At 39.5% G+C, this 26,705-nt stretch overlaps 2 protein-coding genes across 11 annotated transcripts in view; one reads left to right on the top strand and one right to left on the bottom strand.

Moving 5' to 3' along the window:
• The window catches only part of obsl1b (obscurin like cytoskeletal adaptor 1b), a 34,314-nt gene extending 31,826 nt beyond the window's left edge, over positions 1-2,488 (top strand). For all 9 annotated transcript variants that reach the window (XM_037109350.1, XM_037109349.1, XM_037109351.1 and 6 more), the window contains one exon: positions 532-2,488. In XM_037109350.1, the coding sequence (XP_036965245.1) occupies positions 532-542 (11 nt within the window). In that variant the 3' untranslated portion in view covers positions 543-2,488. The remainder of the gene's footprint in view (positions 1-531) is intronic.
• Positions 2,301-26,705, bottom strand: part of LOC119025625 (carboxy-terminal domain RNA polymerase II polypeptide A small phosphatase 1-like) — a 26,887-nt gene continuing 2,482 nt past the window's right edge. Inside the window, exons 2-7 of one of the 2 annotated variants that reach the window (XM_037109354.1) lie at positions 17,443-17,591; positions 13,005-13,106; positions 8,148-8,204; positions 6,484-6,576; positions 5,013-5,198; positions 2,301-4,894 (exon numbers count right to left, since the gene is read on the bottom strand). In XM_037109354.1, coding sequence (XP_036965249.1) covers positions 4,766-4,894; positions 5,013-5,198; positions 6,484-6,576; positions 8,148-8,204; positions 13,005-13,106; positions 17,443-17,591 — 716 coding nt within the window. In that variant the 3' untranslated portion in view covers positions 2,301-4,765. Of the gene's footprint in view, positions 4,895-5,012; positions 5,199-6,483; positions 6,577-8,147; positions 8,205-13,004; positions 13,107-13,669; positions 16,226-17,442; positions 17,592-26,705 lie in introns of those variants that run through there. The other variant, XM_037109353.1, reaches the window with a different exon arrangement.

The following is a 26,705-nucleotide window of genomic DNA, read 5'->3' as shown; positions in this document are numbered from 1 at the left end:
GAAAAACAAAACAAAACAGTGATTTTGATAATCTGAAAATACTAAATATCCGATTCAACAATCGGGTAGGCCAATTATCAGTTGACACATACTATAAATAAATACATGTTCACATATGTTTAATTTATTCTTACATGTACCTTTTCACATTTAATATCAGCTACTTTCTGACTCTCACTCAAGTACTATTTATATGAGAGCCATTTCTATTTAATAATACTTTAGAACAGTAGCTGTACTTTCTCTTAAGTATGACTTTTATGTAACTTTTAAGTGACACCAATTTATTTTTAGAGGTCAAAGCTAAAAAGGTTTGGCTTTGACTTCAGCAGCTCAGTTTTCATGGAATAATCCTTTAAGTTTCAAGCTGCAGATTTTTAATTGAAGTGTTAATATGTTAAGTAAAAGCTGACATGGGTGGAATGGACAGGTTGCAGCGGACAGGTGGACATTTTGACAGAATAAGGCCAAACATGCTGACCGACGCTCTCCGGCGCTCCGTCTGACTCTTTCTCCTCTCACGTTTCACAGGTGATCCGTGAGTGACATCATCCACCTGTCATCACCCGCCTAATTGACAGTGATTGATTATTACTTTGATGCTTTTAAGTTGTAACACTGACAGATAACGTTGCTTATATATTTACAAACGGTATGTCTATAAAAAAAAAAAAAGGTTTAAACAGGGTTGTGATGGATTTTTCTTTCAGTAACTTGCATTTAAGGATTCACATTTATTGTTCATATATAAAATGTGTCATAGTTAAGAGTGTGAAGAAATGGTTCCTTTATCATTATACAAATTGCAGTTTGGATGTAAATAATGTTTTGTGTGTAAGTGATCTGACTGTCTGACTTGATGTGTATGCCAAGCGCGTATTTGTGACAATAAATATCTGATTTCAATACTGTAAGGATTAAATGATGGTTTGAAATATGGTTTGATTCATGAAACAAGTGAAGTGCAAGTTCAGTTTTACGTAAATGCACCTCAGCCACGATGCATGTGAAGAGACATTTCATTTCATCCATCAGTATCTAAGGGTAAAATCTACAAATTCATTTGTCAACTCAACTCAATTGTCAGACCTGATCTTGTCGTTTCAAAAAACATTTAAAAAAAAAAAAAAAAAAGAACAAACAAATGAAAAATTGAGGAAAAACAAATTTCCATGAATTTTTTTTTTTGTTTATTTTTGTTTTTACCAATATTAACAGAATTTCCTGAAAGTCGTGATTATTTCCTAAATAATAACCAAATAACCAAAATAATTTAGGAGATTTTTTGCTTTTATTCTTATTCCTTCAAAAAAGTAGAAAATAAAGTGAATTTGTGTTTTATAATATGAAAAAAAAGACAATTTTCTTCTTCTTTTTTGAAGGAATTTTGATTTTTTTTAACCAAAATTTCCTGAAATTCTTGAATTTTTCCAGATGATTAGGATGATGAGTGATTGTTTGCCCTGATTATTCTTCCTGAATTAAGAAAAAAATGGGTTTATTTTGGTGATTTTCTTCTTTTTTTTTTTTTTTACTGAAATGTTTTTTAATTCAGGAAAAATTATCAGGAGAAATTATCAGGAAAATTATCAGGAATAATTCATGAGTATCAGGAAATTCAGTAAATTTAGGTAACAACAAAAACAAACAAAAACATTGAAGGAATTTGTTTTTCCTCATTTTTTTTTTTTTTTCACTTGGCATCACTAATAAAGGTTAAAGGTTATGCTAGCAAAAAAAATGTTCACCTGTTCTCCAGTCATAAACACAACAGAAACAAATGGATCACCAGAAAAGAATAATAATTCCCTCACTTGCTCCTCAGGGCTTCTGTAACAGCCACGTGGTCATCTCAAACTTATATTTATCTTCAGGCTGTAGACAGGATCATCTAAACAACAGCTGTTAGTTACTTACATCTAACAATTCATATCTATTTTCACCATTTTTTATTGTATAGACATTTTAAATGTTTTCACCGAAAACCTGAAGTTATAGTTTGAATGACGAGAGTTCTGTCTTGTAGAAAAGGGGCTTGTAATGTAAATACATTGGGCCAAAAATCTGGTAATCTAGGAAAGAAATACGTTTGATAAAATTACTTGATCACCTTGATTGATAATCAGGGCATGTTTGTGTTTTTGTTGAGTGGATACTGTGTTTGAACTTAACAGAGAACGATAGTTGTTTTACATATGAAATCTGTTCATTATTCCATTTTTCCATTTGTTTCCACCTCTGCCATGTCGTGTTGAGCATTAAGTATGGTTAAAAAAAAAAAGTTCTGTAGTGACAGATGACCTGTTTCAATAAAACATGCTTTATTGGTGCAAGGTAAAAATATCTCTGGTTTTCTTCTTTTTTTCCCAATCTTGACATTTAAACAGCAGCAATTTTAAAAACTTGAAAACTAAACTTGAACCAGTTTCTTAACTTGAGTCACAACGTTAATAATACTCTTGTTTGCATACAGTAAAAAAAAAAAAAAGTTAAATCATTATTCAAAGACAGGTTATGGTTTTTCACATATTGTCAAAGTGTCTTTTCTTTAAAATCTTAAACCAATGTAGATACTCACACTGACGCAATCACACTGAAACCCACACACACACACACATTCAAATATACACACTCGCTCCAGACTGAGGCAACGTCACATCAGGGCTCGAAAACACAAACGCTTCCCCTCGTGAAACTGAATATACAGAACGATACGGCAGCACTCTCGACTGCATCAATGTCTTACACCAAACATCTCGGATTCAAGTTTACCGATAGGAGGCATCGAAGTGTGCTTTCAAAACGAAAAGTTATTTCCAAACGTATTTTAAGTCGCCTTAGCGGGTTACAGTCTTACATAAAAACAGTATTGCATCTTTGACGAGCTGCACGCTGTGGCGGCCAGTACAACTAAAATCTCACATGGTAAAATAACATTAAAACCAATTCAAAATGATTGCCTAAAATCCTGATATACTCTATGTACAAACATAATCTCACCATTTCTGCAGTGGTGTGAAAGGTCCGGTGTGTGCGCGCTCATCTGTTTTCTTAATGCTGAGCAAGAACTGTCCAACATGCATCATTTTATGTGTTATAATTAGAGGTGTCACAAAAGTCTCCCAAGCCCTGATTTTGTTTGGAAATCAATCCAGTGGATCTCTGCAATGGCTGCAACAGCGACCATCTAAGAAGTGCTTGTTTGAGACAACATGGAAACAATTCCTATAAAAGCTAGGAACAGATCTTTAGATAGATACGTAAGTAGATCTAAAGATCACAAGTTGAAGGAAAAGGTCTCCCTTTGAAATCTTGCGAGGTGGGTTGTAACAGCTGTTCTAGATTGTCATTATCAGTTTTTTAGTCAGCCATGACTCTGGAAATACATTATTGCTGGGAATTCCTCGAGGCAAACTCTTCTCCCCAACTCTGAATCATGTTTCCACTGTTGTCTTCCTGCAACAACCCGACTCGTGAGACCAAAACAAGTAAATCAAGGTTGAGGACCCACACTGGAGTTCGCCTTTGGCTATGCCATTTGTAAAGATCAACATATCATTGACTTCATGCCCCAAAAATCGTCATTTCCACATTCACCTTATTCTTTATGATTATAACCATTTTTTTCTTGGTGGGGGGGGGCGTGTAACAGTCGAGTTATATACGACTATTATTTAAATATCAGTAATTCTCCAATCAACTGGGTTAGTGTTCAACACAAAAACAAAAGTACGAGTCACTAGGTGGCAGAAGGTTACTCTACAACCACGGCTGCCACATGAAAGTAAGTAGGCACAGGAGGAGGAAAAAAATACAGAGAGAATTGCCTTTCTTGTTTTTGATTTCCGTATCTGATGCTCATTTCGACCAATTTTCAGGATTTTAAGGATTGAACTTGTGACACCCCTACTTAGTCAAGGTTGGTTTCTTGTGACTGAACTGTGCATAAGATGACATAAAAAAGGGTTATTACAGATTACAGATACAGATTCCAGTGATATTAGTGATGAAACCTTCTCGATCATCTGTAATGTAGTGAATAAAGACTAAAAACAATGGCAACTGACTGCTGGATATGGTTTCCTTTGATTTCTGTTCAGTTTCGTTTCAATCTGAATGAAAAATCTGAAACAATAAATTATCTCTATATTGTGTTTTGGCAGTAAGTGCACAGTATTTGGAACACATGAAAAACATGTTTTCTTTTGGAGTGAAATGTGTCACATTGTGTTTTAATTATTAATCTATTAAACCAAAATTGAAGTTAATGACTGTCTTTTTACTACAAACACATTTGGCCAAAAGGTTAGGCAACAAAGAAAGTAAGTTAATGGGATTTAAAGGACAGACATCAATGAGTTGTTATAATATGTGTGAGAGCTTTAAATACTATTACGAATGCTACGCTGCACTGACATGAAATGATTGATGTGGTTCATTTGTAAAATGGCACGGAACAACTGTTCACACGATCTAGGTTTACAGCACACTTACAAAGGTCACTGCTGTCACATAACGACAACAACAACATACTAGCTGCACTGCAAAAGATATCTACAGAAGTCATTGAATCTCATATTCAGTCTTTACCGAGTGGATTTCTTTTTTATGCGAAAAGCCGTAAGAATACGAGACTTAATGACAGGCATTTTTTGCAGTGTGGTCCTTGTAGTTGGAAGCAGCGTGGAGCTTGCGGCCCACCAGCCTCCGTGGCCCCGTGACAACAGCTGCTGGTGATTAGTTCCCTCCTAATGTCCTGCCTCTGTTAACTTGAAGTCCTCTGTTGCGTGAGAAAATCATAGATGTCATCTGATTTGCTTAGTCTCTCAAAGAAGGGGATAAGATCGAGGAGCTCGGTGTCTGACATGTCATCAAACCAGGACGCTACAGGAACCTGGAGGTTTGGAGCAGAAAGATACAGTGGCTTTAAAAAGATTTAGCGAACAAAAGACAACTTTTTAAAGTGTGTTTTGATTAAATGTGTCGTAGGGAAAGAAATAAAGAGAGCATACTGCGTTGTCGGGATGGAAGATGTAGGAGGCCGGGGAGTTGTCGATGATGATGACCTTGTTCAGGTCTCTTCCTAAGCGGCTCAGGTCTTTTACGTAGTTCCCTTTGTGAAAGACACATGACTCCCGGAAGAGGCGGCTCCTGAAGGCGCCCCATTTGTCCAACAGGTCCGATACAGGGTCTGCGTACTGTTGTAGCAGGAGAAACCCAGAGGCAAGTGTTAAATATTTCTAAGCTCCATATAATGGTATTTTATTGATAAAGAGAATTATGTATCAGTATGTTCGTTTAAACAGGTTTTTTTTACATTTCTAAAGCAAATTTCAGAAAATCAAAGATAAATAAAAATGCAGATTGTGCATGAGGAACAAAAAAAAGAAATATTTTACACATACAAGGAACAAAACAGACTAACTATACTTCATTGCTGAAAATAAGCAACAATTTGTGGATTTATGAGGCTGTAAACACATTACTGACATACTACCGCAAGTAAAAAAGTTGAGCAATTAGTTCCCTGTTCACACAAGAAGATACACACCGACATTAACATACATTTATAGTCAAGTTTTTGTACAACTGAAAAACTTAATTCTTATATCAAATTGCTTTTAGCTCCGTTTTTGGTCTCCACCACCAACACCAACTTTTGAGGGGAAATGGTCAACAAGGAGCACTAGCTAGTTGCTAAATTTGTCTGTTGTTTGATGCTCAGTAATGTGCATTGAGTTTTTTTAGTTTATTCACTAAGAACAAGAGACTGCTGCATCTGAAAACCATTTAAATGTGCTGTGAGAGGGAAACTAAGTCAGGTTTTAAGGCCATGAAGCCAAAAGAGTAAGAAGAAAAATGCTAAAATGCTCTGAATGCTTTATCATGAAACTATATATTACACATTAGTCTAGCTTGTGTCATGGCACTTAAAATGCTGTTTTGTGCATTACATTTAGCTTGTAGCGTATGATTTTTAATATCAGGTCTTTTGAAAATGTACATTAAGGTCCACACAGACCATCAAGCCTAACCCAACCTGCATCAAATTTCAATGCACAGTTTAAGCACTGACTTGTGTGTCAACCAAGACAAGTGATATCTGCAACATTTAATCTAGGACATTTTCACAAGGCCGGCATCTGATTTCAGACGATGTATGCTAAAATACACCGATGATACGGTCATGTGCTGCAGATGTACGAGTGAGTTATGAGTGACCAAGCGCTTCACAACCTTAAGACTGAGGTTGACAGAGTTTGGATCAAATGTTAGAGGTTAAAATGTCTGACAGGTATCATAAATATATATTTATGCGTGAGCGTGTATGTGGAATGTGACACGGGGCAGCTTCCAGTAAGCATAATGTTTTGAAACAACAGGTGTCACTTGACACATCAGGTCAGCTTGTGTCCTGTCTGCCTGCTAGAATTAGGCCAATTTCAGCCATAAAATACACAGAATGAGCAGCAGCAGTCTGACCTTGGATAAGCTGGCCGTGAACAAAACACACTCGAACAATTCTCCCATCCTCTTGAGGAATTCATCAACGTGGGGTCTCTTTAACACATACACCTGGGAGGAGACACAAAAAGCAAACAAGTATGAAATCCACAGTCACTATCAGGAATATGTTCAGGAACACAAACTAGTCATGGGGTTGCTCCTGACCAAAAAAAAAAAAAAAAAGATAAAAATATATCGCAACATAAAGCAACTTTATGTACCATAATATTGAAATTAGGATTTTATATATTGTATAAATCATATAATTGTCTCCAAACATGACATATCTGTCATTAACAAGATGTCACATTGAATGAAAAGTGATAAAATACATTTTATGGTGTTACTCAGCGTCCAAACTGATTTTCTCTACCATTAAAAGGTGCAATATGTAAGGACGGGCCAACTGCCAACTGTTGCTGCCAGGAAGTGTTGCTAGAATGAGCATCAGAATGGAAGCCTGGTGATCAGGCAACGGAACCAGGCTCAGCAGCCTCCCCAGCCAGACTGGGACCAAGTTTGACAGGGAGGCCAGTTTGAGAGGGAAAAGTACAGAGGTGATTGACAGCAGCTCCATGAGCACTCTGACTCTGGGACGGCAATCAGTGTGGAGGCCTGAACTAGGATGACAGCGAGATTAGCCCTGGGGTGCCAGGAGCCAAACTCAGCAGAAAACCAACTTGGTGTCGTTGGACAGACTGAACCCTACAGTGGCTCACTATACAAAGGACTATTATGAGGCAAGACTGACCAGGGCTAGCTGGTTAGCATGCCAACTTCAGTGGAAAAGTTATTTCTTCATTTTATGCCTATCACGAATGTTTTAAAGTAAATTTCTTACATATTGCACCTTTTACATTTTCTTTTATATGCTGATGATTCCATGTTGCTATAATGATGTCAAATACTGCAGGAAAGGAAAAGAAAACACCCCAACAGGTCTTCATATCACTTACACTAAGATGCTGGCGGCCTTGTTTCTGAACCAAGTCATCCCGAATAGGCCTTCCCCACTTTAACAAGCCTATCCTGGATTACTTGAAACAGACCCAGGCCCATTAGACAACAAAGCTCCTCTGTCCTCTGGGAGGCCCAGCACAACACACTGCAGTTACCATTTAACGCCTGCAGGGAATAGTCACTACCGTACCCCTGCACCAATAAGCGCGGCATACATAATACGCGCCACAGTGCGAGATTGATGGCCTGTGATTTCTGAGAAGCCTGCCAGGGTTTCCTCATTTCATCAGGCCATGGAAATAGCCACCTGCTGCTTGGAGCCGTCAACAGAGCGGGCCACAGCACTGTCAAGTGTCTGCAGTGGTGTCATGGAGGGTTTTTTACTCCTTTAATTTTGTATTTGGGAGCTGATTTTCAGTTCATGAAGCATCTTATTGTATAGGCCAGATGGGGATGGTCAGTGCACATGAGATGGTGCTCTGTCAATCCTGCCTGCACATTTTATTTATCTATTTATTTATTTTTTGATTGTTTTTACACAAATCTCTGGGCGTCGTAGCAGGAAGTCTAGCAAGTTTGTAGAAACTTCCACGATGGCTTTATGCTTTGACACTTTGGCAGTGTGATTGAAGCAACATAAGGAGGCAACAAACAGTTACTTAAGCCTATAAAGAGCCTACCTGGTGAACTGTTCCATCAATCTCCACTGGAATGATAAAATCAGCATTGTTCACTGGCTGTTAAAAAGAAAAAGAAAACGGAAGAAGAAACGTTAAACACACAAAAAGACTCGCTGAAAAGACTCATAGAGCTGAGAGTGGTAGCAACAAATCTGCAGTGGAGATGTGTCAAATAGACACCAAGACGCCACCTCACTTTTTAAATAACACAACACTGTAAATAATACGACTCTTGTGACTTCCATCATTGAAATTCAGGCACTACAGAAAGTGACAAGGCTCGTAAAGTCATCTGATTTATATAAGCCAAGTCTCACACCTGAAATTGTATTCTCAAATGTTAGTATCGCACCATGTGTGTTCTATATAAGGAAAAACACCCTGACCTAAATTGTTACACTATGAGGTAATGCAAGCAAGGCAGAACAAGTTTAACATCAATCTTAACCAGAAAGTTTAGAATTAATGCAGAGTCATTTTCCCAAATGTGGCAGACTTGTTGTGTTCAGTCCTGCACCTGCTGGTTCAAATGTTTTGTACTTGAATAACAAATTAATAGGAACAGATCAATAGTTTCTTCTGTTCTTTTGTCAGATACCAAGAATCTCCGTCAGCAAAAAGAAGCTTGAAATCGCGTCTGTTTCAGTTCTGGTTTAATTTGTCACGTACAGGTGTATGTGCTCCTTTCCCCCTCTAACTACACTGACACTGCTTTAAATTATGTATCTGTTAGTCATTTCAATTAGTTTATGATCTATTTGTATGTACACACTGTATCATTTGCAATCTCCATCAGGTCATGTTATCTGGTTAAGGAAAAAACGCATATTGATGCAACAAGTAAATGCACTTTGATCAGAATAAGATCAGATCAGGTGACATTACAGATTGTTTGGACTATTTGCAATGGAGCGAGATATTGATAATGTCACCAGCTTCATACGGCCATTTCCTTCCTGAATCAAATAAAATCAGTAATCTAAAAGGTGGTGACTGGGCGTTCCATTAAAAAAAAAAAAAAAAAAAAAAAAAATTAATACATTTTGGATTTCTTTCCCCACTAAAATCACACCGGGACAAACAAACACCCGTGCAAATCATAAAGAGTCACACAGCACACACTGGCTTTCCGCTGCCTTTCACATGTAGGCGTCTCCAAAGCTACTAAACTCTATTTTTAGTATGTATGTCAAAGTAATAATGAGTTTTATTATCTAGTTTTATTATCCACCGCAGTTCACAGAGTCTGACCCTGTTTACACATAGCTGGTGGCGATATCCAGTGTCATCCTTCAGGACAGACTGTGACCTGAGAAGGACTAAGACACCAGATGGCATTCATTACGTAATTTGTCGTGACACGGGAGCCTCGACTTGTGGCATTGATTACTTTGTTCACAGAATGCTACCTTAAAAGGTATCAAACTGATCAAAAGGGAGCCAGTTATTTGTGGGAACAATGTAAAAGTTAACATGCTGTCTGAGATCTGTCCTTCCAAGTATATCAACACTGGTTGATTCACTCTGTTTTTAAATTGATGCTGTGCAGAGATTCTCTTTTGGAAAAGGTGTTTGCTTCTCATTCCTGGAAATCAGACTGTTATAAAGTTTTTTTACATCTCACTTTAAATCGCAGGACCATGAAACTGGAGCACCCATAAAGTGGTTCATGTAGGCTATAGGCGGCACATGAGCTCGGTCCTGTAAGATAAAAATAAGTCATGTGCCTCGTAAAAATACACTAAAATGATGTCGTGCAAATCCTGTTGCTATTTTACGACGCCTGCTTTAGCTTGGCAACTAAAATGTTTGTTTTGACACTCAATCTCAATTAATGTCTTTGCTATTTTGGAATATTTGCAGAGATGACATTTTAAGTCATTGAAATAAAAATGTAGTTTTTTAAATAGCTATTAAAGCCATTGTGGAAACTTATTTGGATGAATGTGAGTGTGATGTCTTTTTGAAATAAACATTTGGACTGCCAACAAACAGTAACGCCCTCAGAATGTCAGTTACCCACTAAGACTCTGTTGCATATAGTTTAACCGAGAGCTATTTATTTTCTCTGATGTGCTCATTAACATCTCAATGAAAAAACTTATTTTAATTATACCTGGGATGACGGCAATGTGTAAAATCAAAGTAACCACCTTTCTGGCTCATTGCGCTCCATTGTTCTGCAGTGATTACAGACGTTTCTCTAATCATAACCTCTTAATACATCAGTAAATCAATACATAAAGAGTGTACAATACCTTTTGGTAGGAAACAGTTGTAACCAGTCTGCTTAGTTTAGAACGAACGTTGAAAACAGGGAAAAGGCTTGCCTGAAGTTGTTTTCGATTATTTCTATGAATTTTCATCTTTCCAGTTACTTGAAAATGCCATAAAGCTCTTACATGATTTTTTTTAGTCATTGCAATCAAAAAAAAAAGTTGTCAACGTGGCTGAACAAAATGGATAACACCCAACAACAGTTTGTATTTTCACAAAAAAGGACATGAAAATAAAATGAATTGTTTCTTAACAAAATGTAGGATTACATGATTCCAGTATGTTTCAGCACCATTTTAAGGGTTTTAAGCAACTTTGAATGATTATCAGGATAAAATCATGAATGACAATGATTGTGATCGGGAAACAGAGAACGTCTGTGACACGAAAATCATCCCATGCTTACTCTTTACAAAAAACATATTGTATTAAAGTACAAGTTTTGGTTCTGCAGGGGATTACGTTATAAATCATTTCTTTTTTTGGGAGCACTAACTTCCTGGAGGCTCTGGTGGACATCTCATAACCTGCTGGTTACGCTCCAGTAAGTTACGGCTCTTGTCCAAGAAATAAACATCATGTGCCATCCTGTCACACCCAACTGGCACAAACCAGCACTGTGCCGGTAATAAAACTAGGTCAGCTCTATAAAAACATAAAACTGATAATGAGCTGTATTTATTACCAGAAATCACAGTGTTTGTGGTAGAAAAACATTTTACATGTGGGATGAAATCATTGAGGAAAACCTTCAGACCTTATTTTGACAACGTGACACTCCATACCCATAGAGATCCAGCACCAGGATACAGGGATGATGGGATACATTCTTTGCCCTGATATCTGAATTTGGGTGTGTGCTGATACCAATGCTGATGACAAGACCAGCGTTGTTTGGTCTTCAATATTATTACTGCCACTATTATTGGAAAAACAAACAATAAAATGAACAAACAAGTATCTACAGCGACCTCGCACAATCTAGGTCAAACTTTTTGCACTGCAGGACAGATCTGGACAGACTTCAGCTACTTTAAAATCGGTCACTCTTTATTTATAGTTATAGTTTTATTATGTCTTTAAAGTACTTTAGTTGTTCCTCAAATGTGTAAACTTACTTGGCAATAAAAGCGATTCTGATCCTGAATCTGATTAATGTTGTTGTTGGTAGTGGTGTTATGTTTCAGGTTACATGAGACTGTTGTAAACTACAGTGTAGTACTTATAAAAAGAGCAATAAATATCTGTTACATACATTAAATTTAGATGTATAACTTAAAGTTGCACTATGTTGTTTTCAGAAGAGAAACATCTTAACGTCTGGGGTGTAAGTGGCCATTTCTTACTATTTTTGATTTTGCCATTATATTTCAGCTTAAAAACGGTTTATCTTGCCTTGTTTGGTGTCACTGTTTTCAGCACAACCTCAGATGTGTGACTGTACAGTTACTGTTTCATTTTGACATGCTGCATTAACACAATGGACCTAAAATCACAAAAACAAAAACATAAAATCTGAGTAGGTTAGATTTTAATACTAACTATTTACATTTAAATGCAGGCAATGCCTCAGGCTCAGGGCTCCCTCAGCTCCTTCCAGCTCAATAAAGAGCTGCACTGCCTGCTTCACATTCAGCAGCCTCCTCATTGTTTTGACTCATTAAACACACAAAAAACGACTCCAATACACACTAAACACACCAAACCAAACACTACATAACACACTAACTATACACTCCAAACACGCTAAATGTCACAAATCTCTCAACTCTCAAAACTCGCCACCTCTATCGCTGTCTCTATCACTATCCCGTTTTATCGTTTCTCCCTGCACCAAACGTGCAGCAAACGTGACAGCAATGTTGGCGAAAAAACATGGCGTACATTATTTATCATAAATCCAGTTTTACTTGGCCTATCAACACAATTAAAAAAAGTGGTATGTAGTTTGAAGGCTGCTCCAACACATAATTCTCAACCGAGACTCACTGAAGCTCTGTCTCACTGCCACATCATCTTAAACTGATCGCCTGATTTTGACGCGCCAGAGCGTCAATCGGCCTCAGAGGGTTAAAGGACGACATCATTTCATACTGTTTTACTTTGTTTAAAAGAGGCGGACCCTGCCACCTTTCTAGCTTCAAACATTATCTTCTCTTATATTCCTCTGAGAACAGCTTGTTTATTCAATTATGGAAAATAAAGTTTGGATTATTACCTCACTCATACTGTAAATTTTACAGTTCTTGAGTTTTAATTTCCTTCGTAGAACTACGAGCAAGAAGATTTATATACATGTGATCAAAATTCATAAAGGAATTTTGAAGAGTTGAACCTGGATCAGTACGTGGCTCGTGACATCAGTTCGATATTTAATGAGTCCATATCATCAAGTATCAGCACCTGATCCTGATATCTGATCAGCTCTATATTTGGATGAGCTCCCTCTCAGTATTTTTTAATGAGAAATATCAGTACACTGTATGCATGCTTGTGGTTGATAGCCTGTTAATGATCCCATGAAGACTATAATAAACGTATCACTGTGAGAAAGGCGACAGTCGCGCCAGCCAAACGTACCTTAAATGAACTATGCACTAGGGTTTCATCCAAATCGATGACGACACAGATCTTCCCCGCATCGTTTGATTTCATCCGTGGGAGCAGCGGTTTGGCTGGAACCTGAGGAGAAATGGAGGGTTGAGAACTAAAGCTCATTTATTTTCATTTAAGTTCTTTCAGCTGCTTCAAACATTAGACATTACCATCTCGTGTTGTCATGCGGGAGCTCATTGTGTGCTTGTGCATGTGCTTTTCATCACTGAAGAGACTGAATTGTGTTGTGGTGTTTCGGGCTGAGGGGTTACAAGAAGCCTACAGCTGCTGCCACGTTGATGGAGCATGTAAGTATCACCACACCGTGTCCCGTCCTTCAACAAGTGGTCAGAGATCGGTGTTTGCTAATGTGATTCTGATGCTAAAAACAAGCTGGCATGACCCCGACAAGGCTGCCCGCAACACCGATGCATGTGTTTGCTCGTGTAGAGGACAGCCGCGTGATGATAATGGCAGAGCTTGAGGAGTTTGACACAGATACTGCACAATCTGTCCTGGTGAGTTGCTAGTACAGTCCTAATGAGTGTAAAAATAGACCCGCAGTACTGACAGATTTGCCTCAAACACAATAATTTGAAATTTTGGCTGAACGCTTAATCGCTCAGCTAAGGTGCAAAGTCGTATAATACCTGCTCTATTGAGGGAATGCAGTAATCGCATTCACAAGGCTCAGAGGATTCATCGTCACTCGGCTCCTCTTCTGAATCGCCGCTTTCTTCGGAGGCAACACTGTGAATAATGTCCAAAGGAGGTTTTGAGTCTCTTGAAATTTCACTGAATCCACTGTCGTCGTCCGATTCTGGAGCTTCTTGGCTGGTTGTTTTTTCAACATCAGAAGAGCAGTCAGCTAAACTGTCACTCAACTGAATAACTTCAGTGATTTCAAATCTGTCTGTTTTGCATTCCTCTGGACTCTGTGAGTCGGTCTCCTCAACTTCTTTTTCAATTCCTGAATCGTTCCTATCGGCTTTTCCACAGATTATCTGATCGTATGATCCACTCAGGGCTTGTTCATCACACGACGACTGAACGCTTTTCATCTGATATGCGTAGTATTCCTCGACACCTGGCTCACACAGCTCTTCATCCTCCTCTTGATCTACAAGTGACCAATATGGCTCCATTTCTGAACAGTCAATAAACTCTTTGTCTTCAGACTTATCCTCCTTGTTGTCATCAAAAACAGATGTTATGGTACAGGTCTCATCGCCAAGAGATTCATTATTCTGGGCATCGGAGAGTTCATCTTCGTAAGCATCACCTTCGACAGAAATGTCGTCCGCACATGGCGCACACATATTCTCCCTGTTGCCAGAGGGCAGGCAGACCTCCACATCTTCTTCATCACAGACTTTAGAAAAACGGTTGTCAAACGCACAAGTGTCCTCACTGTCCTCTGCTTCCTCACAGTTCTCTGAATGAAGTTCTTCTGATTCATATTCTTCAATTTCATCCTCTGCTAAACTTGATTCTGATTCTACTGTCCAGTCTTCAGGTCGTCTCTCTGACTCACCCGACCCAGTAGAGATATCATCTCTTGGACTTGCATCTTCCTCGTTATGAATATCTTCAGGGGCATCGAAACACGCTTCAGTTTCCTGTACCTTAATTTCCTCATTGTCTTCTTTACATTTGATCGCATTTTTGGTAAGTGTAGAATGAACTTCGTCTAGATGAAGATGGACGTCGATATCCCCCCCGTCGAAGCACGAGATGTAACGCTGTTTTTGTGCATATGCATGTCCATAATAGTCGGATCGGTCAAACAAATCGAAGTAATCCTCAATGACGAAATCAACAGCAGATTTCTTCTTTTTGTCCTCATTAGTTTCGTTAATATTGCTTTGCTCCATTTCTTCTTCGTCTTCAAAAGATTCCCACTGCGTCTGCTCATCACTTGAATCCTCCTGAGTTTCTTTTTCTGACTCCCCTGATGAATCAGAGCAGGGGAGTGAAGGAAGACTGCCATCAGGACACGTCTTGAAGGACTTGGTTTCCACAGAAGAGCAATCAGAGGCTCCGTCTTCTTCAGGGCAAAACTCTGAGGTCTTGTCTGAGTCTTGCTGTTGAGAGTCATCGCAGTAGTCATCTTCACACATTTTGCAGTGATCTGTGGACATGTCAGCATGCTGGTGTGTCTCACGACATTCACTTCCAAAGAAAACATCGTCACTATCGTCAAAATAAACGTGAACCGGTGCGCCAAATCTTGAGGAATTTACATCCTCTGATAATCCAGACTCCTCATCAATCAGCTCCGTTTCATTTTCGTCTTCTTGCTCAGATGGATAGCTCTTGTCATCTTCATCTTCAGTTTGATTTAGATTTTCGTCACAAAGTTCGGTGCCACAGTCCAATAAGTCCTCTGAATCAGAGATGTTGGGTGTGAAAGGAGTCATGTCACATTGCTCAGAGTCCTCTGTTGATGCGTCTGGCTCAGAGTCAAAGCACTCGGGCTGCTGATCGGGAAGCTCGTATTGTTGAAGCAGCTCGAGGTTGTCTGTGCACTCAGGTATGAAATCGGACATCTCACACTGCCCAAAACCGTCGCACTTCACTGCCAAGTCGTCTGAATCAAAGTCAAGCTGCTGATCAGAGGGTTTACATTGCTGAAATAATTGGAGGTGTTCTGCACAATGTTCGCAGCAAGGACTACATTTGGAAGCTAAGCTATGATTAGCACAGTGCTCAGGGGACTTGCAAGGTTTAAAACACTCACGGTGTTGAGCACATTCATCGAATGGTTGGCTTAACCCAGAAGTCTCACACTTATCAACGATGTTGTCGGAGTCTGAAAATCCATCACTTGCCGAGTATTGCTCAAAGTACTCAGAGTGTTCATTGCAAAATGTGCAGGAAGGGTCCATTTCTCCACTGACAACAGTCTGATCTGTATATTCCACAAGGACTTCCATGTCAAGTTCAGCACTTCCCTTTGAAGAGCTGGTTAAATCTGCAGCTTCTGTCTTAGGAAGAAGCTGGCATTGTTCAGCAAGCATGACTTCAGTGGACGGCTCCCCTTCTCCAGAGACTTTACTTTTCTCAGAGTTTTCCAGATACATCATGAAGTTGTTTCTCAGGCTGGACTTTGTTGAAAGGTTTTACTCCATGCATTGGTTCCTCATCCTGCAGAGTCTGAGTTCAAGTGAGTGGCAGGTAACTGTAAAGGTCCATTCAGAGTGGATATCCACACGGCACAAGTGGGGGGAGTCACTGAGAGAAGCAACAGGAGCAGTATGCACGTTGACATGACAGGTTGTCACAACCAAAACTGAGCCTAGCACTTGACTCAACCCCTCCTCCTTTGCCAGAGACCAAGCAATTTATTTTGGGGGCTTGGAAAGATGTGAGAAATAACTTCTAGAATATCAAATCTCTATAAAAGGCTGAACCAAGGCATTAATCTGAAACTGACACCTGAGAACGTCTTGACCACTTGATCCTCAGGCCACAACTGCCAGAAGTCATGTTTTTTTCCAGGTATATACTCAGTTTATCTACAGGCAGTGTTTTAATTTCTCCAAAAATTAAAAGTGGTCAGTCACCGGCTGACATCAAGCACTAGTCTTAGAATATGTTAACATACTAAGCATGCATATTGTTCATATTCAAACAAGCTTTAAACAGATATCTATTAATTAATTAATCAAAATAAAACATATCCAAAGAAAATTGGTTTCCAACTTTTTTGATAATCTAAAAGCTGTTTCAGTCATTCTCAAGTAAAAATGTTCAACATTGGCTGGTTCCAGATTCTTAAATGTGAGGATTTGCTTATTTGCTTTGTCGTATATGACAGAAAATCAAGAGTCATTGGTTGATTTGGACTGTTGGTGGAATGAAAGAAGCAATTTCAAAAAACATCAGATCGGGTTCCCGGAAACTGTGATGATCTCTTTTCTGCAACTTTTGACTTTTTACACTTTAAACAGTGAAAATCATCTGCACATTAAATGATTTGGATAATAATTGTTGAGGCCCTTATTTCAAAAGTTTAAAAGACCACATTCTCTCAGTACTGATGCATAAATTACATCCAAGTTTTCGTCTGAAAGTCAAGGAGCATCTCCCTCGTAGCTCACGCCGCATCTACAGTGACCGTTCTTGGATTCGAGCAGGGCAGTGATCTCCCCGTCCACCTGTGTAACCATTTCCGCCCTCTCCATGTGACGTCCACTTCATCTTGATGGATGTCTGGACATGCAGTACTTTTCAACACTGGCTGTACATTACTCACCAGCCTGGGAAAGATGCTGTCGCAAACATGAAAAGCTTTGCGCTGAGAAAACATGTGTTCTAGGAATCACGTGGCTGTCAATCGCGCTGACCACGATAAAGTGCGGAAAGAGAAAGTGGATATGACGAGAAAGAGCGAGAAAGGGGTGTTGCGACATGAACTTACTTTTGAAAGAGTCCCGTTTTCTTCAACCAAGAGGGGGGCATTATTTTTTAGTGGTGGTGGGTCTGACTCTTTGTTACATAGACAGCAGAAGAGACTGTGGAAAAGGCCTCTGCTGCGAGGCTTCTTCGAGGGAGGGACTTGGGAAGCACCTGGAACAGAACAAGAGAGAAGAAACATATAATTCTCGCCTAACAGATAACAGATGCACAGTTAAAATTGTATTATTTCCTGATACTGATTGCTGATTAAATCTTACTAAGTGGAGTTTTTTCTCAAATGTCCCAACAATTATACTTTAAAATTCTATGCTTTTTTTTGAAGATACTTCTTATGTAATGTCAATTTGAACCTAAGCCCCTCAGGATGTAAGGACATGATCCTTGTCCTGACGTTAGCACTGGCACCCATGCTGGGCTGGTCTATCCGATCTGTACATCCCTCTCAGCAGGAGTCCAGCCAGTCTGTCAGCGAGACCCCTACCGTGAATCGCCAGGTTGTTTATTGCTTGCATATGGCCATTTCAGCTGTGGAGCCAAAAGGTTATAAGACATTGCGTAACAAAGTATAGGGGTACATTTCAGCCCCGAAAATAGTCAGGTGAAGAATCAGGGTATATCTTGTTGTTAAAATACCAAGAATTAGCCCAAACGGAAAAACATCACGACGCTAAGCTAACGCTGAACTTTTTATTAAACATTTACAACATACTGTTTGCTGTACTGGTTGGTAAAAGGTGCAATGAGTTTCGATATGGCAGCATGTTATCAGAGGAACCGCTGACTGCTGCTCATTATGCCAGTAAGCTAATAAATTAACTGTGCAGGTAAGTCCAGTTTGCACAAGCCGGGAGCTCAGAACAATGGTGACAAGGCCTACAGTCCTAAGGTGATACAGCATCTCTGACCAAGACTCCAGTGTATCATGCTGTCAGTTTAGGATGTATTTAAACCAGACCAGAGTTGCTGATTGTTGAAATGCTGGAAAGACAAACCCAGATAGTTTTGTTGAGTTTTTTTTTTGTTTCTGGTGAGCTTGAATGTGTGTTTTGTCGGTAAAAAAACCTGAATTCTGATGGGTGTATTTCTGTTTTTCACATCAATCTTTGAGCTGGAACAACTTGTGCAAAGAGACAGGACAGACCGGTCCAGAACTTCAGTAGACATCTCTGCAACACAGACGTCTTGGACAAGACAAAAACTCACATCCTATTAATAATGTAAGATCATTTTGTGATGTTTTAAACAAATATTCAGGCCATATCTTACATATTGCACCTTTAATTACTTATTTTTGTGATCACCTTGCAGCTGAATCTCACTGGAAGGAATTTAAAAATGCTATACAGTCACAGTAATGATGTATGATCATTGAAATATTTCCCTGCTGAGTCCAACTGGGTTCAGCAGGGAAATATTTCAAAGACGTGAAAGAACATGTAAGAGCATAATTAATGCAACCATGAAGCAAAATCGTGTTAGAAGCTGCTGTCAAAGGTCCTGCATGTGTCATTTCAATAGTTTTGGATTGTTGATATCCAAGAATGTGAAAGAGCTGGAAAAGATATCAGAGTTGGAGCCTGAATCCTCCTCTCCCCCTGTTCATACTATACACACAAGCCAACAGAATCTGTCTGACACTGCTACAGTATGTTGCGACAGGGTGTTGCGACACCATTTGCATTTTATCCGACCCGTGTAAAAACAACTACTGGCTTACACAAGTGGAAGCAACCATCCCATCAGCTGGTGTCAGAGTGATGAGAGCCGGTGTTCTCAAAGAAAGAAAAAAACGCGGTGACAAATTAGCTGCGACTTGATGGCCGGTCAGAGCTGTCAGCTAAGACATTAGCATGCTGGTCAGACAAGGCTAAATCTGTTGCCTCAGTGTGGGGGCGTATCATGAACCCTTCAGGCTTCTTTGGGTGTAAAATGTGGAATGATGGGTTTTTGAGTCATTTGTGAAATTAAAGTCAAACACTTAACTAAAGATACTATAAGGGTAACATTTTTTTCTGCTTCTCAAATGTGAGAATTTGCTGCTTTTTTTTGTCCTTTGTGACAGAACAGTGAATATCTTTGGATAATCTTTTATCTGTGAGCTACTTGGTGTCACTGTTCTAATGACTTGCAACTTTAAAATTGAAGATAAATGACTTCAGGATCAAATGACTTGAGACATGATGATTCAAAGTACTTCTCAGCGTTCATTTTATGTTTGAGTATTTGATTTTATATCCATGGGGTGTTTCTTCAAAAGTTAGCACACATGTAGCCGAAGAGCCTGAACCTGTTCAGACCTGAGATATTCTGCAAACGAGTGTGAATAATTATAATACAAATTCATCTTCATACTTTTTGAATAGGTTACACAAACTGGCCAATAATATTACTATCCGACAGTTATCTTCACTCTTCATAGAGGTCAGATGATGCAGGGAAGCTGCAGTATCTAAGGGATTAAATTGGGAATCAACTCGACTTAACAACCTGTGACGTGACTTGATTTGCCCAAGAAAAAATAACTTGGGTCTTGCGTAACACTTGGACCAAATGACTCGAGTCACATTTCTGTTTGCAGATCTAAACTCAACGGTATGTTTACTGTTTATCTGGATGTGTAAATCCAGATGGTTCCAATAAACAAGCTAAAGAAATATTTGAAAACAGAAACACATTCTTCAACAAAATCATTCAAATTGCCATTGTTTATAACATTTCGGGCTATTTTATCACCACATTGTGATAATCATAACATCTATCCTACAATACGTCAGGTAAAGTCTTGTACCAACAATCAACGCTTTAGTGGAGATAAATCCTTAATTCACCACAATAGAAGTGGAGAGGAGCGAGAGGGAGGTCAGACATCAGAGAAACAGTTGAGTGGAAAACACTGTGTAGAGCCACTTAAATATTTTCACATCTAACGCAAGTGTTTATTTCAACCAATCAAGAGTTTGGTGATTGTTGGAGCAGTGGAAAGACAAAACAAGATGGACTTTATTATGATTTTGAAGTTTGTTTTACACCGTAAGAAATACTGTTTCTTCAACATTTCATGGCTATTTCTGGGTAAATGTGAAGTTTTTTTAGTCTTCTAACAAAATGGTGGTCAATTCAAAATCCAAAACACAAACTGAAACGTATAAAACCAAAAAAGAAGAAGAAAAAACTTCAAATATGAACAAAATGACCCAAAAGCCGTAACACAGACATCAAATTCCTTTACATATTGTATTTATCTCAAGTTTCTCAATACTAAATATTAAAAGAACAACCTTTTTACGAACTTTTCTGTTTGGCCCAGTTTCAGCTTCATCCCAGGACAACTCTGACCTACTTTCCAGTGTTATTCAGAGTGGCTTCAGCCTGTTGACTACTTCATTCAACCGGGGCTGAAAGTGCACAAAGCCCCTGGAGAGTGGTCATCATGGCCTGGGCATACTTGTTGGGACATACCTCTCTTGGTCCCTAGATGAAAGGTTTGTGTGCAAACACGTGTGAAGGAACTGGGCAGGTGAAGCTTGTAGTCTTTAAAAAACATCACGCTGCTCAGTGCATTACCTCTTCTGACATTACATATCGGAGGGCTTAAAATAGCCTGCCAGAGCAGCTGCTGACAGCGGTTAATGATGAGATTCTATGTATATATTTAGTGCCGCATACTCTCACCAGCCCATAAACAGTCACAAACAAAACGTCGTTGTGTCGCCTACAACTCACAGCAGGAAACGGCCCAAGCTGTGTGCTTACACCGGACCGAACGAGATCCTTCAATGCAAATGAACTTGATTCAGCCAGTGACAGCGTATACTTGGCAACATCACGTCATGCCCAAAGCCTCCTACCCATCACGTCTATATTGCAAATGTCAACATAAACAGAAACCCAGGCTGCACAGATGGCTCCGGCTCCTGGCAGAATGAGGTCCAAAAAAAGAGAGAGTTCACAAAGTTCAAATAAAAAGCTGCTGGAGCCGGCTCCACATGGCCTCCATCAACGTGATGGAGACCATAATGACAGAAAATGTTTTAAAAGATGTAGATGTTCAGTAAAACTTTACGTAATAGGACATTTTCTAATCAAACATTTCAAATTAAGACAAGTCACTCGAGATGACTGTTGAGTCTCATCTTCCCGCTTGTCAAATAATGACACTTTAAAAAAGTTACATTTTGTGGCTTTAATGATGCATATTTGGAAATGCAAAGGGATGATGGCGAAACTTCTCTTTCTCAATTCACCAGATTCTCCTTTTTTCAAACTTTTGTGACCCACATTTGTGCTTAGGAGTCAAAAAAACACAACCATTTGAGGAGGTGTGCAGCGTATCACTTGAATCTTGTGACAAACAAGGATGAACCATAAGAAACTGAATAACCTGCAAAACAAGTGGTCAAACTGTTATGAGCCTACAGTTGCAGGAGAGTTGAGTGGCAGTAAAAGAATTACTTTGGAATAATCTAAAAGTCATTTCAATACTTGACAACCCGATTAATTCCCACTTGAAATTGCAAAATCTGTTTGGTGTCCTTACCATCTTCCCCTTCATGTGATACTGTTTTGCTTACTTCATACATACACAGTTGTATGAGGTGGGTGGTAAAGAATAAGGACATGGCTGCCGTTCTTGTGATGAAGTACAGTATACAAGCACATTTACAATCAATTCTATATTAGGTTTGTTTCTATCAAAACAAAAATGTTCACCTTATTTTTAACGCACATGTAAGAAGTTGCTCAGCTTCTTGTTTTAGTGCCACACTTCCATTCTGTCGCCCTCCTCACCAGCACTTACACAGCTAACTAGCTTATTTGAAAAGTAATTCAGCTAATCTATAAAAAAAGAAGACTCCATATTTCCGTTATTCCGGTAAAATACGGTGAATAGCAAATATGACCTTGAAGAAAAACTGGAGCTGCGCTTGAAGCTACATGCTAACGTCAGCATGCTGACACGCTCACAGTTCTTACATGCTAATGTCAAGCAGGTGATGTTGACTATGTTCACGAAACACGATGTACAGCCGGTGCTGATGGAAATGTAATTAGTTTTTACAGATATTTGGTCAGAAACCAAAATGTATTTTTGATCACGCAAGAGGAAGTTTAAAAGGATCACTTTAATTAATGTGCGTTCCAAATGTCACATCCAATACTTTTGAGATATTTCAGTCCGGACCAAATTGGTTGGATGGACTGACCGACACGGCCGTCCCTAGAGCTCTGCCGTTAGCGGGGCTAAAAATAAAGTGGGAACGTGACAAGGGTGTACACATTTTCTCATCATCATGGTATGCATCAAGTTAAACACATTAGAAAGCGATGAAATTGAATTACATGCAAAGTTTTACAAATTAATATAACACACATGGTTTGGGGTGGAATGATTCTGAAACTAGGAGCGAAGCTGCTGTAAAAAAATAAAATGTCCTCCGTGTTGAGTCGAGCCTCAGCTCCGTCTTCGGTGTCATGATTGGGACGGTAACTGGCAGATAGCTGAAGAAGACGAGGATGCCAGTTTGAAAGAGTCGGCCAGCGGCAGAGTTATACCAACAGCCTTCAAACGAGTCAGACTGCAGCTTCGCTCCATGAGAGCGTTCCAGCTTTCCGGCTAGTTAAAACAAAATGAACGACAGTGTCAAATTTTTTAAATGTAGTCTGTCTGTGGATCACTTCAGAAGCGTTTACAGACGTATCACAATCCTCCAAATCCATGATCTGATTTGACTTTTCAGTCAAGGTCACCATACATCTTTAATTTATATATATTTTTAAGAACTGACAGCTACACCATTGTTTGACTATTAGAGCCTTGACTGGTTAAAGATTGATAGATTATTGTTTTTCAAACTGTGTCAACTGTCATTTACATTCTCCTCTTCTTGAAAAAGATGGCTGTATGGTACAAAGTGTAATATAACAATCAATTTGGGACAAACTGAGCAGAAGGGCACTGTGTTTCTGTAAGTGAGGTGCTGCTTCCTCGTAGAGTCAACATAAGAACGAGTTGTGCTTTAAACACATACGTGAGAAAAAAAAAACCAAAAAGCTTTTTTTGCTGCAGGACTAAATCACATCTCTATGTCTGTTTGTTGTTCTCCTCTTCACCTGATCAGTCAGCCTGACTGTGTCGTGTTTGCAGAGAAATTTTAACTCCCCTGGTCAGTTATGAAGGCATCAGCCGAATGTGTCGGTGAGTCTAAAGACCAGTCCACGCTGCCTGCATGAGCAATGCATGACAGCTGCATCTGCCAACATGCATGTGTGTCCACATGATGTCTGCTGCAGCAGTGCACTGCAGTTTGCCTTTTGACAATGATCAACTAAGATCAGAATGAAGACGTGATTCTCCTTTAACCATGTTGAAAGAGAGAAAGAAAGAAAGTAAAAGACAGCACACTGGGAAAAAAAACAGCCCTTCACCCGCTGTATGTATTTTTTCACGTCAGTGCTATGTTACACAGATAAAGACATTAAAACTGTCGTGAAATGCTGGTATGATGTTAATATGAATGTCCACAGATTATTTTCAGGTCTATTTTTGCTGCATGTGACATAGAAAAACTAGGCAAGGCTAAAAGATGTGCCGCGGCAGCCTCAGATTGGAGGCTGATGTGGGTTGTGTGGCTGCTCTATAATCTGGTGCAAGCAGAACATTGCACCACCCATGCAGGCTCTGTGGACCGGGTGCAATAAAATACTGGATATCAGTATATGGTCAGAGTGCTTGAACTCTGCCAAAGCGTGCAGTCAATATAAGGTGAGGTGTGGATCCTCATCTGCAAGTGGGTCAACTACATCTTCATCTTAACAGCACACTGGACCAGGGACAAACTTTTAAACCTCTCGCTCTCCTGGTATTTAAGAGCTACACACTGACGATAGTCCTCTGAAACCTGATTTTAAAGACCTCCACGAGACTATAAACCTAGTTTAACAAGAGTAAAACACACATGGCCAGCTGAGTTCGGGAAAGGACGCTCATTCACACCATTTTCCGTCATTGCGCTTCACCGCGCTGATGTGACTGTACCTCGATTCATTAGCTGCACCTTCATCCGCTCAGGTGTGCAATTAAGTAGCAGAAATGAGCAAGAAGCAAACTGTACTGCCACATTCCTCACACCTCCCCGTCCAAGAGGCTCAGACACTGATAATGAGGTTACAGCATTTCCGAGGGGCAGCAACGACCTCGCGCCACATCAGCATGTTTTAGCCTACTTAGTTGAAAGCAGGCTTATCTGAGACCCGTTCAGTTAGGCATGCCTCTGCTTCTATTCCTATCCAGACGCAGAAAGAATGAGGCCTCCCACGGCCGACTTTCTGCCACTTTGACACCTGATCTTCTGTTACAATCCAACAACTTGCTTCACACTCCCTCTCCGGAGCAAATGGGCACGGGTGGGTTTCGAGCATGACTTAGGTCAGGTCAGATCAAGATTTAGCCTTTTCTGCATTGGAAAACGTCCACCTTACAGTCTGTCTCGTGTCCAGTGACAGGAAGGGAAAAAAAGCTATCACAGTTTAAGTTGTTGTGCTGACTTCAGCGAGAAGGAAATATGTCTCGGTGGTGCAGAAGATGATCTGAAAAGAATATAAACTATAAATATACGTTAATTGAAGTTTTAATATAACTTGCAGAAGAGACACGAGATCATAAATGTGCCATCAAACATTAACTGAAACTTGAAGGAACAAGCATGTGTAGAAACGGCTGAAACCTTCCAAAGACTTTCCAAGACATTTAAGAGAAAATCTCTTAAATCAAAAAGGTCTACAGTGCCACCGTATGACTGCAGCTGCTTGTAAATCTAGAAAGATGTGAAACTAAAGACAGCTGCCCCTCTGATTTCTCTCTGGCCCCTCTCTTCTGGACAGCAGCCATGTTTTGGACTCATGACCTCTTGGACAGGAAGAAGTAAATCCAACAGCAGGCTTGAGTTCGCTTGTACTGGTGAACTGGACACTGCTGCCACCTTCTGGCTGGACTCAGTTCAGAACCAGCTGGATTTTCCTTCTTCATCCTGCCTCCTCACATGCTGCAGACCTTTGGGAGACTGTTCAGTTGTTGAATGGCCATTTAATGAATTAACTAACTCCTTCTCAATCATTTCATTAGATTCTGTTGATGAGGGAATACCACAACAGGAGGGCTATGTACTATATCACATCATTGGATGCTATGACAGTAACAATATCTGTTTTATTATAAGATCTGACAAGTCTGACAATGATTCAAATCTAAAATAATATAATCAACGTGAGAAATGACTGTTTGAACTCACAAAAAACACTGATAACTCCAAAATGATGCATTAAGAAGTCGCCTAATCATTGAAGTTTAAGTAGTTTTAGATGATAAGTCCTGAAGCTGTGTTTAAAACTGCACACAATAATATTATTGGTTCATTTCATCCCTTCTTTCTCTCTGTTTCACTTTAACTTTCAGCAGCTTCAGCTAACTGCAATTCTGATGCCAGGAAGTAGTCGAACTATTCCTTAAACTCGTCCTTTACGTCTTTAACTGTGTGAGGAAGTCGGTACCTTTACGACAAAACAGGATGGCGGAGGGTACCATCCTTAGCCTTTGATAATGGAAACCTATAAATAACCGCTCTAATGTGGAAGTGACTGAACTGAATCGGACTGCACGGTAGAAATGAGGCGTAAAACACAAGCACAAACAGGCAGATCAGCTCTGTGAGGAGACAGTGCCAACCAACCGAGACTCTGTTCAAAGCCTTCTGGCCTAGTTCATGATGGTGCAAAACAAAAAAAACAAAAAAAAGTAATGAAGTCCGTATTAAGCAATGTCTGGCATAATAAGCCTTTACTTTATTAGGACTGAGCAAAACAGCAGCTTGTGTGATGTCTCAGTGAGATTTGTCATGAAATTCCTGCAGGAAAATACTACATGAAAAGATAGTTGGAGATTATCTGTGTTCAGCTTCAGTGAGTCCAAAGAGACGAGCAGCGTACTCAGAAGAATCATGGACGATGTAAGCAAGGCTGAAATCATGAGAGGACGATGACAAGCGTCTTTATAGCGTGCTGAGATGAGTTTTAGAGAGTTATCTGGTGCATTTCACGATTACTAGTTGCTGCAATTATCATTTGTGTATGTTGAGGAAGCCTTTATTAGTCCAGAGCAACTGATAATAACTTGAAAAACACCTGTTTTGCATGTAAGATGTTAACTGTCAGAGGTTACATGAGTCAAGGGGAAGTCCTTAAGCACATATTTAAAGGAGTGTGTACTCA

The sequence above is a fragment of the Acanthopagrus latus genome, chromosome 9, assembly GCF_904848185.1.
Source record: "Acanthopagrus latus isolate v.2019 chromosome 9, fAcaLat1.1, whole genome shotgun sequence".
NCBI classification, from domain to species: domain Eukaryota; kingdom Metazoa; phylum Chordata; class Actinopteri; order Spariformes; family Sparidae; genus Acanthopagrus; species Acanthopagrus latus.
This window is presented reverse-complemented; position numbering and strand designations above follow the sequence as displayed.